Source organism: Rhipicephalus microplus, unplaced genomic scaffold, assembly GCF_043290135.1.
Source record: "Rhipicephalus microplus isolate Deutch F79 unplaced genomic scaffold, USDA_Rmic scaffold_32, whole genome shotgun sequence".
NCBI classification, from domain to species: Eukaryota; Metazoa; Arthropoda; class Arachnida; order Ixodida; family Ixodidae; genus Rhipicephalus; species Rhipicephalus microplus.
Window position 1 is genome coordinate 302,720 of NW_027464605.1, and position 19,313 is coordinate 322,032.

Consider the following 19,313-nt stretch of genomic DNA (forward strand, 5'->3'; position numbering starts at 1 on the left):
TACATTGCAGTGTTGTGTTCAAACGTTGGTTGAGGCAACAGTACAAGCTGATTTCATGACGTTCTACAGGGTTTGATTAAGACAGTGTGTTCGGTACGTCGTGATCATGGATTTTCTAATAGCCGTAGCTTCTGTGTCACGGCCCCATCCTATACGCTAAGGTGAGCCCCCAATAGTGAGGGTCTGAAAGGAGATTATTGGGCGTGTGGAATGAGAAAGACGCACATATTATGTTGTCAGAATTACGCTGAAAGGAAAGTAGTTGCATAACTCCTGGTGTAGGCGTTCCGCCCGGCACTGGCACTGAGCGTGCGCCCATGCACTGTGCACGAGCGGCACACCGGAGGCAGCCCGCCCTCCCTTCCTCCGCCGTTCTGGTGGCAGCGACGGAGGGGCCACCACTTTCTCGGCGGGGTGCCGCCCGAGACAAACAATGCGCGCCGGGGGGAATTTATCGCGCCGGAAACCGGCGCCGCGCTTCATTTGAGGCCGCTAATGAGCTCGCTTCGGCTGCCACCGCTCGCCCACCGGTCGCCACCGCGGGACCGTGCATGGAGCGCCAACGAGGCCGACCCTCGGGTCGTGGTTGCACGCGCTCGCTGGCTGAGCTGCGGCAACCAGCGCAGCAAACAGAATACAAACGGCTCCCCGCCGGGGAGATCCGCCGGGCCCGCCCGCCGCGGACTGCGTGCCTGCCCAAAACAACCGCGTGTGCCCTGCCGGGGCCCTTCATGCAACGCAGCTGGGCGACGTCGCACCGCGCGCCGCTGAATTCGCAAATATGCGGCGGGCAAGGGCGACCGAAACCCGGTCGATGACGACGCCTTTGTACGCAATACGCGAGCGGATATCGGTACTGTCAAAAGAGGCACTTGATAAAAAAAAAGACCGAGGGGGAATCGATAACAAAACAATATGTCACGAAGTGAGCCGTCGCTCCCGTTGCGTTTAGGAGAGCTGTGGGTTTGTGGAGCGCAGAGTAGATACGCTGCCGGTCGCATTCGGAAGACGCGGAATAACCTTCGAAGCTGATGACGACTCGTTATTGTGATGATGAAAACGTCCGACTTGTATTGTGTGAAGAAGGGGGGAGGGGACCTGCTGCTCGTGAATAGCTAGAAGCTCCCGGGTGTATCAAAATAACGCACAGAAGTTGCAGGAGGTGAAAAACAATCAAAGGAATCATTTCTTCATTTAGCAACGTCCTTCTAGAAGAGTCTTATTGATATCAGAGCTATAACAATGCGAGTTCATTTGTGTTTTTCAGTTTGAGGATGGCGCATGACACCATACAGATACAATGGTAAATAATAACCCCTTCTTCTTTACTGCTCGTTCAACCTCGGGTAGACAATGATGACCCGCAGTGGTATGATCATCACCAACCTGACTACACCCACTGCAGGGCAAAGGCGTGTCCCATGATTTGCCAATCCGAGTGGTATGATATTGAATGGTAAGCTTCATTGAATTTTGTTTACAAAAAGTGTTTAACAATTTAGAGCTCCAGGTACTCTACTATGGGAGAGCAGAAAGCCTTGAAGATTTGCACAGTCGCCACACACAAGCGTGGAACATGTCTTAACACCTAGCGAGCCACTCCCATTTAGGGGCCAGATGCCAAGCCTCTCAGCTGGACCGTGGGCCCTCTTAACAGCCCTACCCTGAGTTGGTCAGCCAGAAGCGAGCTAGCTACAGAGGGCCACATTCCACTGGGCCGAGTTGTTACTGTCTGTAGAGTGCGATGGGGCACACCGCCAGAGGATGTGTCCCAACGTGGCATATTTCTCCACGCGACGGACAAGTGTTGGTATAAGAATTAGGATATATCGTGTGAAAAAGACACGGGTTGCGATATGTATAGTGGCTCAGTACAATTCTGCTGCTGAGCGTGGAGCCAGCGGTCACGATATATGCAAGAACTTGGAGGAGAATAACTCTAGAGGATTACAAGATATGTTGAGGTTTTCCCAATATACCGCTCTGATCGCTCCACCCATTCGCCTTGTAACATTAAGCATCATAATAGAAATGTAGAATAACAGTTGTGATACTGCACACTTATTAAGTGGCATTACCAAAATGGGGTAAGTAGCAGCTTTACTTCGAAAGCATGTAATGCGACTAGTGTTGAGTCACTCGAACGTCGAGGAAAGGTGAGTACAGTATATAAATCAATGCAAATCTTGAGAATACACGAGCGAATGATCGAACACGCCTGAGAAAGATGGTTGACGGAGCGAGCGTATCCAGACAACGCGACCAATAAACTTATTCGCAAGTTATTCCTCTTCCCGCCAAGACGGTGATCCTCGCGAGGACTATCAACGCCGACACCACTCTTGCTTCCTCTTCGAAAATCTGGCAATCGAAAAACACGCCTTTCCGCTGGACAATGGGCGCTTGACCCCTGCAGGGACTGCGAGCCACGCGGCCGGCACACGATGCGCCTGTGCGAACGGAAGCGACGCCTGCAGCGACACCGTGCGACGCACACGCGCAAGCCGAGCTTTTCCGCGGGACAGGAGCCGAGATTTCCGGCGAGATTAAAGGCGTGTAGTACGGCGCGCACGGCCGCTGAGACGAGAGTCGGGCCACGCGAAGATGCACGCGCTTCGCTTGCGGCGGCGCACGCAGGAAATGAAAGAAGAAGACTGAAGGTGGAGTATACGCATAATGAGCGTGCCACCATTGTCCCGTATGGGAAGCGTTCGAGACGCGGCTATCGCGACAGTGGTTGCCGACTCAGCAATATTATATATTTTTACCACACACACAGACACGCGCGCGCGCGAAGAGGACGAAAGAAAATATGCGCATGTTTACCTGTCTCAACTCTTCCTCGCCTGGTTGCCCCCGTATACGCTCCGCGGGAACTTGGCGCTAAGGTAAACACATTGGAAGCGTCAAGACACCGGGCAGGAAACTGAAGTGTTTCCTGCCGGCCAAGGCACACGTGGTCGCAGGGCTACATTCAGTAGCGACAAATATTTTTTTTTTTCAATTGCTATATGTAGCAGTTGGTGATTTCGCGAATATTGTTCGCTGTTAATGGGTACAAATTCAGTGCGTCGACACAGGCTCGACGAGGAATTGCCGTTAAGTTCATCACTTTTCGTAGAGTCGCATATATCGACCTTGTTTACATAGTGAAATAACTGCATTGCAGAACAAAATGGCCGATGTGATCGCATCTCACTAGTCCTCAACAATTTTTTGGTTTTTACAGTTGGATACATAGCAAATGAATTTTTTGTTCAGGTACTTATCTAACACAGTGAATGCCTATTGACAGCGAGGTGTTGCGTGCATCCACATGCATGAGTCTTTGGAGAGTTAGCATTCTCTCTCTTTACCTTACGGCTAAATCACGCCTCAATTGCATGATATATCAGGAGAAAATGGTACCTCTCTTCGACTGTTTCATGTAGCCTTTTTTTTAGCTCCCGGTCACCAAGGTCACAAAACAAGTACAGGCGAGAAAGCAGGAAACAATGTGTCAAAATAGAGGTACGCATACAAATGCTCATGGCTCGCACACCTTCCTCCAACCAGAAAAGTTTTGAAACCCTTGCAAGTGCAAAGCCTCCCCCTCCCACTCCGGCGTGTAAGAATCATACACTTACCCTTGCCTAATTCTTAATCCTGTCCTGCTTAAAGTGAGAGGCATAGCAAGTTAACTAAACGAAAACGGTGCAGCTTCTTCTATGGATGTAGCGAGCATTTTATGCGAGACCAGAGAAAGACTAAGGTAGGCAGCCACTGGCGATACCCCGTGTTTAAGGATCTTTCACTCAGATTTCGTGTAAATATATGAAACCCTGGATACTCTCTTTGCTCTTTAACACTTGTGAGCTGTATACGACGCACTACTTCGCACTGGATCGCGGCTCAAGACATTTCACCTTATATTTGTATTCGTTCGGCTGCAATGCCTGAGATGCGAAGCTCCAGGACCTCGAAACTGCATCGGCACGAAAGCTATTAGCCTACACAATAACACGTGCAAGCGGCGACCCTACAGAGCGCAAACAGGGTCATCGACGGGAGCAGAACAATAGCAGCGCCAATCGGTCTGTTTTCTGCTCTGATCTAGACTCGATAACACTGAAGAGAGTCGCGTGGAGAAGGAGAAAAAAAATTGCTCGCAGTTCTCGCGCACGCAGCACCCTTTTTCTGCATATTTTATTTTGTCAGCGCACTCGGGTGTGTGTGTCACCGAAGGGAGCCACGCGTGCGACCCCCTTTTTGCAAGAAACAATCGAACGGCATATGTACTCGCGCGCTAACAATCGCGCGACTTGCCGCTCTAAGCGAACGCCGAAAAAAAGAAAACATTGATGCCTCGGACGAGGAATAAAATACGGGCGACACTATAGACCGTAGCGGCAGCGAGTGCCGTATACGAGGTGCATGCCTGGGGAGGCCCGAGTTACTCGGTCCCAGTCGATCCTCCCACGTATACGTGTGCGTACACGTGGCAGCTGCCGTAAGTGAACGCGACGCCGAGCCTGGACGTTGACGGCGCGAGATGGCGGCTGCTGATAAGTGCGAAACAAAAGGGCGCGCGCCGCAAGATGCGTGGACACGCGACTCGAACGTGCAACGCACGCGAGCGTGCGCTGGAAGAGGTTGGTGCTGATTTGTGCGCGAGCAATTCATGCGATATAAACCCATTCCATGTTTGCGATAGCAACATGCGATAGCAACATGTAGCGAATGCGATTGCAACATACAGGCCGATGTCGATATTATGGGTAAAATTATAACGACGTCCACACATTACTTCCACCATAAGCGCTGAGTACTGCGATGTGCGCCAACAAAACGACGTTGTGAGACGCCATAAGGGTTGTGAAAGCCATAAGCGCTGAGGGCTGCGATGTGCGCCAACAAACAAAACTAAGTTGTGAGACGCGACTAACATCCAACCGCGACGCAGCTCGTCGGCATACTGCTTTTTTTTTCTCTCGTTGCTTGACTGAGAACACCACATGTACCATTGAGTGAGTGAGTGAAACAACTTTATTGGCGATCCGGCATAAAGGGGGAAGGGGTAGGGAGATTAAAGCGAGACACTAGCGTGCTCGGACGTCCCGTAGCAGCAAACCTATACTCGCGTCAAACCCGTGGGGGCGCCATTTTTCGGCCACTGGCGTTCCAGGATGCTAAGCACGTGCTGGACCACGTCTCTTTGGTTGCCTGGCTCTCGGCTGATGATTTTGCTGCTTATGGCAGTTGGCATTACTTCTTGGTTACCCGGCGGTGGTGCACAGTCCCAGAGGCAATAGTCAACTTTGCTACAAACAACGTCCATGGAACCACTGCAAGAGTATGTTCAACTATAGCAAGACCGGAAACCAACATTACCGTCAAGTGGTTCCCTGCGCACGCCGGGGAGCTGGACGTGGGCCCGAACCGCAACGAGGAGGCAGATACGGCGGCACACGCGCTAACTAGCCGCGGGTCTCTGTCAACGCATTCCTCGGAGCCGCAACGACCCGATGCCGAAGACGGAGAGTATTTTATCACAACCTACGCCGACGTTCTGCAGTGGTACAGAACGAGCAGACGCCTCTACCCACCGCCTCACCGAGACCTACAACGCAGAGAAGCAGCCACACTATGGCAGTTGCAAGTACAAGCCATATGGACCCCCGTCTGGGCAGAGCACGTTTGCCCGGAGGTTTACACCACTGATGTATGCCAACACTGCAAGAAGGCGCGAGCCACCCAGAGACATGTACCATTGAAAACCAAGCAGAAACTGCCGTAGGCAGAGCGTCTTTTGCCGTCACAAAGCCAACGCATTTTCGTGACGTAAGTCCGGTGGAATTGTCTATAACCAAGGAGGTTTAACAAAATTGTTTGGTGGTAACGGAGTGCAAGGGACAGTGCTGCAGTTGCCTGCGTGGGCCGCCAATGCAGACCAGTGGCATATGGCAAGGGGGTGATCAAGGAGGATTTAAAAAAATTGCAATTTTTTAAATCCTCCTTGGGGGTGATCCACAGAGCCCGTACCACCCCCCTTCCCCCTTCACACCCTGCAATTTCCGTTTCGGCCTTCTGATACTTTTGCAGAGCACAAAACGACTCTCGACCACATACGAGTGACCGGCACGAGCTTCAGATGAACGAGGGGGTGCTCCCCGGCCGTAGACGCTGCTCGCTTTAATTTTTAATTAAATATGAATGGTGGTATCCAAGTGACATTGAAACGTCTTAGAATTTGTTGTTTAGGCTTATAACGAACACATAGATGCAATATGATGAGAGTGGACCAAAGGCTAGTCTACTTCGTTCGGCACAACCTAGAGAAACCTACAAAGAGTGAAGTCGAGAGAGGTATACATAGGAGAATCAATTGTAGTCATGAACAGTAAACACCAGAAGCGGTAGGCCCATGTGAAGCGCTGGTGTTTGCGCTGCCTCATGAAGATGGTAGCCCTAAGCACAGCTACACAAATCGACCTCAGCGAAATGCGGCTAACTACAATTGACGTTAACCCGACATGACGGTTGTATCATAGGAGTACATATGAAATGTTCATAAAATTTGATAGCCAGGACTGCAACCAGAACGAACGTTTCACAAACACTACGATGTATTTGGAAAGTATTTCTGAGACGCGGAGTGGCTCTTTGCTGGAATACTTTATTGCCGCGCAGGAAGCTGGGGTTTGATTCCTGCTGAAAAACTGACACTCATTCTATACATTGGTGCGGTGAACGCTACCTATAAGTGAGGTTTTTCTTGACACTCAAGCGTTAAAATAACCCATGTGCGTTCTCGCCGTTCCTGTGTTGATATAAAATGTCTATCACCTGTGGCCCATACCCGTCTATTATTTGCACATACCCTCCCCGCCGCGGTGATCAAATGGCTAAGGTGATCGGCTACTGACCAGAGGGTCGCGGGATCAAGTCCCGGCTGCGGCGGCAGAATTTTCGATGGAGGCGAGAATGCCGTACACCCGTGTGCTCAGATTTGAATGCACATTAAAAATCCGGTGTGATCGATAGTTGGACGCAAATCCGTTTGGACAGGAACAGACATGAAGACAATTAAAACAACACTGACTACGAACAAACGCAACTAAAAGCACGACGTTTCAGCGTAGTGCTTTTATTTGCTTTCATACGTGGTCAGTGTGTTGTTTTAATTATCTTCAGTAGTGTGTAGTAATTATGATATACGTTCAAAGAAGTTAAAGAAAACATAAAAAAACAACTTGTGGCTGGTGGAAAACGAACCCACAACCTTCGGCTAACGTGTCCGATGCTCTACGGCAGCGGCCGTCCTGCTGTTAACTTTGTCGGATACTTCTGTGCATGTGAACTAAGGAGTGTTAGCCAGCAGAGTTTGAAGCTGGTCGATAAACTCTCGCATACTACCTGAAGGCATTGAGCCTGTCGAAACGAGGCCCTTGCTACGAGTGGACTCCAGAAGGGGCAACGAGTGATTAAGACACACACAACTGTCCTTAAACACCATCTGACACATGACATTCACTATCCAAGTTTATTTCCAAATTTGTGAAATATACTTGCTTGCCACGTAGGACACCGCATATAATCTTCGTTTCAAGGAGAAATATGTCAATCATACGCTTGGCAAGCGTAACAGCACATCATCTAAATATTCTTATGAGATGCTTTATTTATTTGTAATTGACTTACGAGCGAGAAAAAAACAAAATAAAGCCAATATTTGTGGATCATACTAAAATATGTTCACTTATTTCGGATACTTAACCACAACGCCATTAGCTCCTATTTGCGTCCAAGTCTTATTTCCACAAAGCCCACACCTGAATCTAGCATAATAGTCATATCTGGGGTTTAACTTCCCAAAACATGGTATCATTATGAGGACCACTGTAGTGCGGGGCTTCAGAAACCTCCACCAGCCAGTGTTCTTTAATGTCCACTCACATGTCTACTCACTGTGCATTTTTAGGAGCAAAGCACGTTAGGCCCGCGGTTGAAGCTCCCCGCAGCATCACCACTCGCATCCCTCTCCCACCTGTCTGCCTCTCCCTATTCGTCTCTTCCTTCTCCCCTCAAACTGGCGAACACCAGTTTGAGGGGAGAAAGCAGAAACCATCTCGTCACCTTGTCCGTGCACCGGTCAGTTCGTCCGTTTGTGCATTCGTGTATCCTTCAGTCTATTCGTCCGTCACTTTGTAAACTCTAAAAGTGTGTTCGGCGAACGCTTGTGCCCATTGAGACGGGATTGACCAGAGTAGAACGCGATACACGCTTCTTCCTTCTTGCATGACTGGGCACTCTGGTCACATCGATGCTGTGCAAGCCAAGCGCGAAAGCTGTACTGCAGTCCAATGCGAGGCGCGATCGATGTGACCGGTGACCGTTCGTTGACACGCTCCGGCCGCCACGTCGCACTATCGTAATCAATTAATGAACATTTCATGGTCGTCTAAAGATCTTCGCTGCATCATCAGTATTCAATTCGAGGATCGGCTGCCATTTTGTGCCGCACGATGTCGTGCGACCTCCCGTGCCGCCCCCGTATTATGGGCCGGTCAATGCCATAAACCACGCACTTAAACACTTCCGCCTGCATATCAACGGCCTGGAAGGTACGGTTTTCGTCAACCGCTTCAATGCTGCGCACTTGGCTACCGAAACGCCAATGCCGTCACCTATTGCAATTGCTTCAGACTGCCAAACTTGCCGCGTGCATTTCGCGGCTCGACAGTCTGCTCCGGGACACCTGCGACATACTCGCGACTTCCTCGCTAGAAGGGGGGCTTTTAGTGCGCTAGTGCGCGCTACAAGAATTCGACCCAGGTGAGGATGACGACGGATGCGCACCAAGCACGAGATGGTCGCACTTGTTCTTTTAATTTCCATTAACAACGATGCATTCATTTTGTTTCTGGGTGCCTTAGACTAAAGGGTGGAAAGCAAGAAGACAAATAAATGTTCTAAGAAATGTTTTTGAGAGTTTCTCAAAAAACTGTGTGATTGACCTTGAACGGCTCAGTTTTGCGCCCAGAGTAATTGAGTAGGCCACATAGGGTTACATTTATAAACAACGTAGGAAAATGAGCTCACTCTCTCTATCCACTTGCTAAACTTGAAGCCCTCATGTTCATACTATATCACCATTCATTTCATCGGATTTAACACGGGACGGCTTTCAGCTCTTCCATAGTAGAGTACTAAGTACTCTAAATCGTTAACCACTTTTTCTAAACACATCTAAACTTTTGTGTTTTGTACATAGTGTGAATAAACTGTTTCTAAACACACTCATCTGAATTTCAGTCATCTCTTCTTCTTTGGCGTGAGTTTTTTAGGCTCTCCCGCAGTAGAGCACAAAGTACTCTAAATTGTTACCCACGTTTTCTACTCCCCCACCCATCGAAATTTGTTAGCAAGCCCGCGGGACGGCCTAGTGCTCTCTAATAGTAGAGTACCAAGTACCTCAATTCGTCAACGACTTTTTCTGAACATCAGAAGGTGGCATACATGTTTTTTCAGAGTTAATTCAGAATGGTAATATTGAGTTTCCTTAACTGTCATTTTGATTCACGGAAAAAAAATATTGCTTCTCGTCGCACATAATATGTGAATCTGTTCAAACTTAGTGCTTCTTTAAAAAACGAAGCATTTACTAGCAAGCTTCGGCGATCCGGAACTATACTCGTCCGCAATTACGAGCTCGACTACAGCGTGCAGTGACGATCACATACAAATATCTACGACGTCAGGGGCTCACTCTTTCAATCGACAAATGCGCAGTGCTTGCGTTCACGCGCAAGCATATGTCGCAATACTCGATATTTATTAATGGGACAGCGATACCTGCTGTAACGCACCACAAGTTCCTTGGGGTTGTCGTACACAGAGATCTATCGTGGACAAGGCATGTCGCAGTACTTAAATCTAAATTGAAGAGCTTTGCTCTCATTCTTCGCCACGTAGCAGGAGCAAGATGGGGCCCATCAGAATCATCGCTACTTCAATTATACGATGCTCTATTTGTGGGATACATTCGATACAGCATGCCGGTGCTTTCCAATATGAGACCTAGTTGTGTGAAGACACTAGAGAGTGTTCAAGCTCAATGCTTACGAAGATGCTTGGGTCTACCGCGCTGCACTTCAACAATAGGGACAATCGCAGAGCCTCGGGCTTGTCCCACCAGTGTATACATGCTCTGCGAGTCACTTAGAGTTCACCTCCGATTACTGAGCAGACACAGACAGCACCCACTGTCAGTACTACCCGCCACTCACCCAGATTGCAGTTTCTCAAAAGTAATATCACGGCATGAAAATATTATACCATCAAGGTTTTCTCCGCCAAATGCCCCTGCAGTGCCTCCATGGGTCCTGCCTAAACCACCTATCTCTTTTACGATACCTGGAATTACGAAGAAGTCGCTCATTTCTTCTGTTGGCCTCAGACAACTGACCCTATATCACATTTACACAACTTACAGTGATTCTATGCACGTGTACACCGACGGATCCACCACGCTAAACACCTCCGCCGCAGCCTTTGTCATCCCAGACATGGATATCGCTCGACGATTCAAAGTGGACCATAAAACCACATCAACTGCCGCAGAGCTTGTCGTTATCCGGGAGGCAATAACATTTATTTCCGGAGAGCCACCTCAAGCCTGGACAATTTTCTGTGATGCCAAACCCGCTTTGCAAACCATTAATTGCATCATGAAGCAACGTCCGTATTACAGCTTGGCAATAGAAATCACACAACGCATTCAGGTTGCTCTAACAAATGGTCATCATATAACATTCCAGTGGATTCCCGCTCATTGCGGCGTGATGGGAAACGAAGAGGCAGACGCTGAAGCTAAAAATGCCTTAAGCAGTGCCCCTGAAGTACGCATTGCGTTTTCACGAGCTGACACGAACGCCCTGCTTCGCTGCGTGATGCGCAACTACACACTTCAGCACTGGACCAAACCGGAACGGCGACACCAGCGACTTCACAAATGGGACCCGGAAATGAGGTTCCGCATGCCCCCTAAATTGAAACGGCCACACACAAGTATGATCCACCGCATTCGTCTTGGTGTAGCGTGCACCAGACGTTACGCACATACCATCGGTCGCAGTGACAACGGTCCCAATTGTGAACACTGTGATGTGCCAGAAACACTTGAGCACATATTTTGTGTCTGCCCAGCATACGCACGTGAACGACAAACACTGATTTCGTCTACTGAACTATACCGCAGTAGGTCATTAACTGATGAGACCATGTTGGGCCCTTGGCCAGACACCAACAGTGCAACTGCGGTCACAAGAGCAGTTATAACCTTTTTGGAAACAACTGGACTATGTGCGCGGCTATGAAATGTGTCTCAGCTAGAAAGAACACTACATACTCACTGCTCTATCTCACCATCGTCATTCATTAATCTTTGTTTTCCCCTTTCCCTTCCCCCAGTGTAGAGTAGCAGGCTAGAGCAAGCTATCGCTCAGGCCGACCTCTCTGCCTTTCTGTAAATAAACTTACCTCCTCCTCCGACTTTGAGCGTATCTATCTATCTATCTATCTATCTATCTATCTATCTATCTATCTATCTATCTATCTATCTATCTATCTATCTATCTATCTATCTATCTATCTATCTATCTATCTATCTATCTATCTATCTATCTATCTATCTATCTATCTAACCGCCTACGACATTTAGCTCGCCGGGCCGTTTCGAAAATGGTATCGATACGAAACATGCCATGGTATGGCATAACATGACTGTATGAAGAACATATTTGACTAGTCATAACATGAAAATCATGGCATGGACGTCATGAGTGTCATGATTTATATTTCATGGTCCTGCAGCTCTTGCGGTGGTTTCGTTCACATTGCAAAACTGGTCTGGTATGGCATGATTGCATGGTGAACACAAGCGACAGACATTAACATGAAAATCATGATATGCGTGTCATGTAACAATATGACTACATGCCAAGATTATGATGCACTCGCGGTGGTTTCGCTAACGTCACGAATACGAAATGTGGCATTACGGTAAGTGAACGGATGACGAAGGTATGTGACTGGTGCAAACATGATAATCATGAGATGCGTGTCATGTGAGAACATCGCTACACGCCACAGTCAAGGTGTCAATACACTTCGACGTGACCCGGCGCACGTTCGCACCGGCGTTAATTTCATCGAGTCACGCCGGCGTTGCCACGCCAGGCACCGGTCCTGCCATATACTCGCAGGTGCGCGCCGCGCTGCGTTGCTTTGACGCATGCGCGTTTCAGCGCGTCCGACGTCCCTTCGTCACAACGAGAGGGAGACGCAGTGTTGTCTGGGTAACGCATCGGCGCGAAAGGCAGCATGTCGCATTTCGCGCCGGTGTTGCCGTCGGGCCGCGCCAACGGACGCTGGTCGCACCGGTCGCACATGGCGTCAGACTATAGAGAGCTCGCGTTTTGCCAACGCAGGTTCGCTGAGCGCGTGCGTCAAGGCTACATTGGAGAATATTGGGCCTTTCATGATGCGCTCGCGGCCGTTTTCCTAGCTTCACATATACCAAATTTGGTGTTAAGTTGCGGTAATGGATGACGAAAGTATATGACTAATTCAAACATGATAATCCTGACGCGCATGTCATGTAAAAACATGACAATATACCACGGTCATAGCGTGCTGGTGGCCGTTTCGCTAGCTCCACATATACTAAACTTGGTATCACGTGACGTGAACAGATGACGAAGGTAAATGACACGTCCAAACATAGTAATCATGACACGGAAGTCATGTACGGCATCATTTACCTCTACCTCGTAACGCTGTGCTTATTTTAAATGACATATCAATCTTTATTATTCGTGCTTCGCATATGATTGATTCCCACTCTATGTGGGATCTGCCAATTTTTTTTCTTTTCTCTTTGTTTTCTTGAGTGATTTGTGTTCTCATTGATTGATATGTGGCGTTTAACGTCCCAAAACCACCATAAGATTATGAGAGACGCCGTAGTGAAGGGCTCCGGAAATTTCGACCACCTGGGGTTCTTTAACCTGCCCCCAGATCTGAGCACACGGGCCTACAATATTTCCGTCTCCATCGGAAATGCAGTCGCCGCAGCCGAGATTCGATCCCGTGATCTGCGGGTCAGCAGCCGAGTACCTTAGCGACTAGACCACCACGGTGGGGCGATTTGTGTTCTGTGGGAATATTAAAGTGTTGTGTGTTACATCGTGTCTATGCTCTCGTGTTTGTACACGCCTCTGAGGTGATTTTGTTACACCAGACAGTTGTACTCACCCGAAATGTTGTTACCAGTTTGCAATAAACTTCCCTGTCTTCACCGGTACGGGACGGCTCACCACTCTCCCATAGATGAGTACGAAGCACTCGAAATCGTTCAACACTTTTTCTTAACAGACAAAAACATCTCATATGGCTAAGGCGCTGGTCGCGGCATGCGTGATGCCAACCCCAATAATTTTTTTGCATAAGTAACAGTAGCATACCACTCGTCATGAACTTCTTCACAACGTAGTTTTTGTCAATAGGACTTCATTGTGAGTGAGGCCCGCGGGAGGGCTTTATATTCTCCTGCAGCCGAGTGTCTAGTACTCTAAATTGTTACCTACTTTTTTAAACGCAGTCGACACGATCATAGGGACGGCTCACTGCCCTCCCATAGCTGAGTACGAAGTAGTCAATATTGTTAGGCAGTCTTTCTAAACACAAGTTTTCCTACCTTTCTGGCCCCGGTCAGAAGAGCCGCAAATGAAGTTGCCATTGGTCGCCAGCGTCGACGGCCCGTCATAGGCAGCTTGCGAAGTGCCGCCCCCGCCGTATCTCTTTAGCGCCAGCAGCCGTCCTACGCGGCCGCCATATCGGAGCCCATCGAAGCCACCGGTACTTATAAAAACATCCGTGACGTGCTGTTACCGGAAAGCAAACGTTGGCCTGTGGGTGCAGTTTTTGCTTATTGTTACCTCTCACAATCGCTCTTGCCACCGCGATGGTGAGCGCGTCAAGACTGAGTTCCACAAGATTTTTCCATGTTTCGGAAAACAAAAGCCCATAGCATGCGGTTTGCTTTCGCAGCCACACATACCTTCATTGCAGTTTGGCAACATTTTTTTTTCTTCTAGAGCCTCGAGTTTTTGTTTTAATTTATTTCAAGTACACGACATAATAAACAAATAATGGAATAAATAAATGAGTTATTTAAATTAACAAATACATAAAGTACTGACTACGAGGCAAGGACAGAAGAAACAGGCGGAAAGAACAGGACTTAAGGCGGTTTTTGAACCGGCTTTATATACATACAAGCCAGTACTGGGGTTTAGGGGAAGGAAAAAGGAAAGAAAGGGAAAAGTTACAAAAATGAGGGGAAAGAAAGAAAACGCAAGAAAGAACAATGAAGTACCAGAATGCTCTTATTGTGAATAAAGTTTCCATCTATTACTATGCTATACTGTAGTGACAAGAGACAGGGCTGCACACAGGTTACTTGAAACCGCTTAACCGGAAACTATTGTAAACATAGTGTGCCGAGCCCTATAATCTTGTGCGCAGCCTGCGATAGAGGAGCCTTAGGAGAGAGGCCATATGGGAAAGGCAGAGAGACTAACCAGGCACAGTCCGGTCGGCTGGTCCACACTGGACAATGGAAAGTGGATTGAATGACCACGAGGAGGAAAGTAGTTCGCAGACTGCCCCAACTTTGCAAGGGGACTTATAGTGTGATGAGCAGGCTGGGCTGACCTTCTCCTGCGTCGCTCAGCAAATGAAATGATACGCACCACATTCCAGCAGACTAACTTTTCCTGAAATCCGCATATAAATAAGCAATTCACCGGATCTCAGTATCGTTGAGGTCGCTTGGTGCTTCTGTACATCATGGTATCGCACTAAACACACTTTATACAATGAAGCATGTAGTAAGGTCACTTGCGTCCTTGAAGTCCCTGAGTGAAGATCTAATGTATACTAGAATATTGGCCCATCCCGCCACCAACTTCAACTCTCTCCCCTTTTCACCTCACACTACAGTTTATCTTCTCGGTTCATGTCAATGTCCTGATAAGTTGCGGCCGTGCCATCAGTTCTTTTCACGATTGTTGAGGAACACCGGTATAGACGATGCTACGTAAATCCCCTCCTTTGCCCTGCTGTTGAGGTTCCCTCTTGCTGTAGTTGTATTTCAGAATTACGCGAATCCATGCCGAGTTCATTCCTAAGATAAGAATGATAGAGAAAGGATGTCCTACGCGGAGTTAGCGGCATAATTTAAGGGACCGCCATTCACGAGAGAAAACTCGCAGGGTTCATAAATTTCCTCGTAACCGCGAAAAATAACCATTTCCTCGTAACCACGAGGAAATGGTTATTTTTCGTATGCCTCGGCAAGAAAGCTTTTGCCAGTGTGAAAAGTATTCCACCACCTATTGCAGCGTACCAAATCATGCATAATGAAAAGCGCTTTCAAAAATGTATGTTGTACAAAAGTAATGTGCAGTGTATAAAAACATGAGACATGGGCAATTTTTGGTCACCAGCTCATGAACAGAGAAATAAGGAAACACTATGTATGCAAAAACATTGAAAACAAAGGAAATTTGTAATCTAGTTTTTTGAAGATAAATGACTGAGGAAAATATAGCATTAGCAATAATGAATGTTCTACACAATGCATCCAATTACATAAACAAAACAAACCTAACCAAGGTACTGCTTCATTTCTTCTGCCATGCGGTGAAGCATCGTTTTGTTTTGTGAGACACAAGTGCCCTCGTGCACCTTTCCCCTTTTTTTTTACAAGAAAAGCGTTTCACTATATATAGATGCTCACGATGCGAACAACGCCTATATATATATATATATATATATATATATATATATATATATATATATATATATATATATATATATATATATATATATATATACTTCTATCTTTGCAGATAGAAAAAATTCACGGCGATGCAATGAATGCGATAGCAACCATTTGAAAGGTCACGCACAGAAGGGAACGCGGAGTGAAACGTGCCGTCGTTCGCGCACAAAATACGCACGAAACGTACTCGCAGGTACGGAAGCACGCGAATAGGCGTTTAATTGTTACTTCGCCGAGTCGGAAAAGCACGCAGTTTTCGCGAAAGAAGACTGCCATGATTGCACTAACTTTTGTGAGCCCGGTAAGTATGCAGCAGAATTGTTCCACGTAAAGCCCGAGGCCAGCCAAGGCGTACGATTCTCCCCTCCTCGCCACCGCGAGATAAGGACGCGCGAGGGAGTGTCGCTCCCCTTCTCTAAGCCGGGCAAAGTACGCGTAGAAGATTGGAGCGGGCGCCGCTGCGCGATGTGGCGACGTGCGCTCACTGCGCCACTTTCTGGTAATGCCGAAAAAACACAGCAGCAGTAAGTGGTAGATATAAATAGCTTGCCGTTTGCACGGTGAAAAACGTTTTCCGGTTCGGCTCAGTGGTTCACGCCTCGGTTTCGCGACGCAAAAGTCCCACGTTCGATTCCGCGCCCTGGAGTGCTTTTTTTTTCTGTGTTTTTTTCTTGCTTTTTCTAATATATATAGATACGTATACATCTACGGTGCATGACATCGACGCTGGCGGCAAAATTCAGCCGAGAGTGTTCATATAATTGCTATCGCAATAAAAAAACGAAATCGCACACAGTACTCGAATGCTTCGCGCCACTCCGTAGTGCGGGGCCTCGGTGGCCTTCTCGTTATGAGGAGAAGCTCGGTAGCATACGTCAGCCCATCGCGCCCCAGCCGAGTGTGGACCGTGACGTAGCCAGAACAGATTTAAGATTCTGCACAAAAGTCAGCAACTTGATTGATTGCTTGATATGTCAGGTTTAACGTCCCAAAACCACCATATGATTATGAGAGACGCCGTAGTGCAGGGCTCCAGAAAGTTTCACCGCCTGGGGTTCTTTAACATGCACCCAAATATGAGCACACGGGAAGTTCAGCAGCTACGCACGTACGTCGGAGGCAACCACTTGAGTCCGCGTAAACGAAACCAACCCCAGAATGCATGCGGATGTCTCAGGCTCAAGCAAAACACGGCCGTATTAGAACTTCAAGCTAAGATGCTATTATCCGCACACTCAAAGCTCGTCGTAACTCAATTCAGGTGCGGGTCAAGGTTGTTCCGAGCAGCGCGCGTTCCTCGCGGTGCAAGTGTCCTGGGTTGCAAAGTCAACATGGAAGGGTGGGAGGCAGCTTTGTCCAGCTCGGATACCAAGAGCCAAGAGGCCCTCGCGAAACGTGCGAGGACAGTGGTCTGCGCCAATGGGATCCCAGACTAAGGATCCCACTCACCGATCTAGTCGCACAGATAATCACAATAAATGTTTTATTTTCTTACCCGCGGTGCAAGTGCACGCCGAAGCGCGCGGGACGACGACGCCATAGGAGCGCCAAGCGATACTTGATGCGGTTGTGCCTGACATAACAATAGAAGTGAAACTGACGCTGCTGGAAACTGACTGAAAAGGCCACCTCCACACGTTATATACATGTGGGGGACCTTCGGAAATAACATTTCTAGAATAAATCCTTGCTGACTCCAAACACCAGCTCTTTAGGAAATAGCTGGTTATAATTTCAGGAAATTATTAGCGCTCAGCAGTGTTGGGTTGCGAAGCTGGCAGTATGATTTAATATTTAACTTACGAAGGTTCTTTTGATTACTGAACTTTGATGTTACTGAAGCATAACGACGAGCGGCGCGCGTTTCTTTCAAGTTTGTCAGCCAAGAGCATTTACACAACAACACACGCACATTGATTCGTGATAATATCTGTCAAATGTTACTATGTTGCCGAAACGAGAAAACTCAAATGGCTAGACCTACTCGGACGAGCTCTATGGGCACGAGAAACAGATTCAACATGCAAAACAAAAAACAATGATTCAAAGCATGAATCACCGGCGATCGAGTCGAATATGCGTGGTGAGGAAAGAGTGAGGACGACTCGAATGCAAAATCAATCGTCTTTTTATTTTCAGTCTACGCATTGACCATGCCCCGCCACGCTCCAAAATCGTTCTGCCTTTACCGAAATATTGCACCGTCTTGAAGATCGGAGGCCGTGCAAAGTTTTGCGTCGCCTTCGTGATGGTACTACCATTTAGCAAGCTACTATCTCTTGTGATGACGTCACCATAAGACGTTACGTCATGATGACAACACAATCTTTGGTGATCTGTGAAGTAGTCATAATGTCATCCCATGATGAAGACTTCTTGCTTGACTCTCCCCCCACACCGAGGGTACGGTCAAATCTAACGTTTGATAGAGCATCTAAAGTTTCACCTCGAAAAATAAAAAAAAAACTGAATGTCCCCACTTCTTCGGCATACAACATTGAATTCAGATTTTCGGCCTGTTGTAAACGCGCTGACAACAAGCGTACTATGTATTCCGTCCGAATACATTCACACATTGCTGAGAAATCACCAGGCAAACTTTGACGCCGATTGTACATTGCCTGTGCAAACGTTTCCAAATTAGTTTACTATAGGGCCGCCATGATAGTACAATGGTTACTGTGCTCGTCTGCGGATCCGAAATACACGGGTTCGATTTAAGCTGCAGTGGTCGCATGGTGAAGGACTGAAATGTCAGGGGCCCGTATATACTTGGGTTAGATAGTCGAACTCTTCGAAGCCCTCCACTACGACTTGTCTATCGTGGTGATAACCCCAGTAATTACAATAACGCAGGTCGACTAACCCACGGCTGATGTACGTGTTTGCTGGCATTCAGTTTCCTATAAATATTTACCAGGGAGGACTGTGGCGCAGCGATTCTTCAGCCACCATAGGAATGCTGGGTGGTGCGCAGATTTGCGTAATCTTTGCGCTTCCATCTTGGAACGCACTTGCGGCTCTGTTTATTGTTGTTCTTTGTCACTTGTTTAGGATAAAATAATGGATCGTCATGAACTTGTGGGCCGGTTTGAACTGACGAGCCTGAAAAGGTGAAGACGGTGAAGAGAAACTGCGTAACGTTAGCGAAATTTCCTCATGCGACAAGGCGTAAGCAGATTACTCGGAGCCAAACGGACACTAAAGAACGAAGTTTAGACAATTGCGTGCACTACTAATTATTTTAACGCTGGCTGGAGCCCCACGCGATGCAGTTTCCAAAGACACTTGCACCAGAGTTTTGTCTACACAGAGGGCTTTCACCGGTTGCCCATTCACTGCATCAAACATTTAATTTCTTTATTTTTGTATTTTCTTTCGCACTCAATAAACCATGGCAAATGCACCGACGCAGTAGCACCGC

At 47.7% G+C, this 19,313-nt stretch overlaps 2 protein-coding genes across 4 annotated transcripts in view; one reads left to right on the plus strand and one right to left on the minus strand.

Moving 5' to 3' along the window:
• The window catches only part of LOC119172814 (glycine receptor subunit alpha-4-like), a 379,910-nt gene that overhangs the window by 89,894 nt on the left and 270,703 nt on the right, over positions 1–19,313 (minus strand). The gene's annotated exons all lie outside the window — the stretch shown is intronic.
• Positions 1–19,313, plus strand: part of LOC142786797 (uncharacterized) — a 95,127-nt gene that overhangs the window by 73,389 nt on the left and 2,425 nt on the right. The window contains exon 2 of the mRNA XM_075884445.1: positions 9,648–10,246. Coding sequence (XP_075740560.1) covers positions 9,648–10,246 — 599 coding nt within the window. The remainder of the gene's footprint in view (positions 1–9,647; positions 10,247–19,313) is intronic.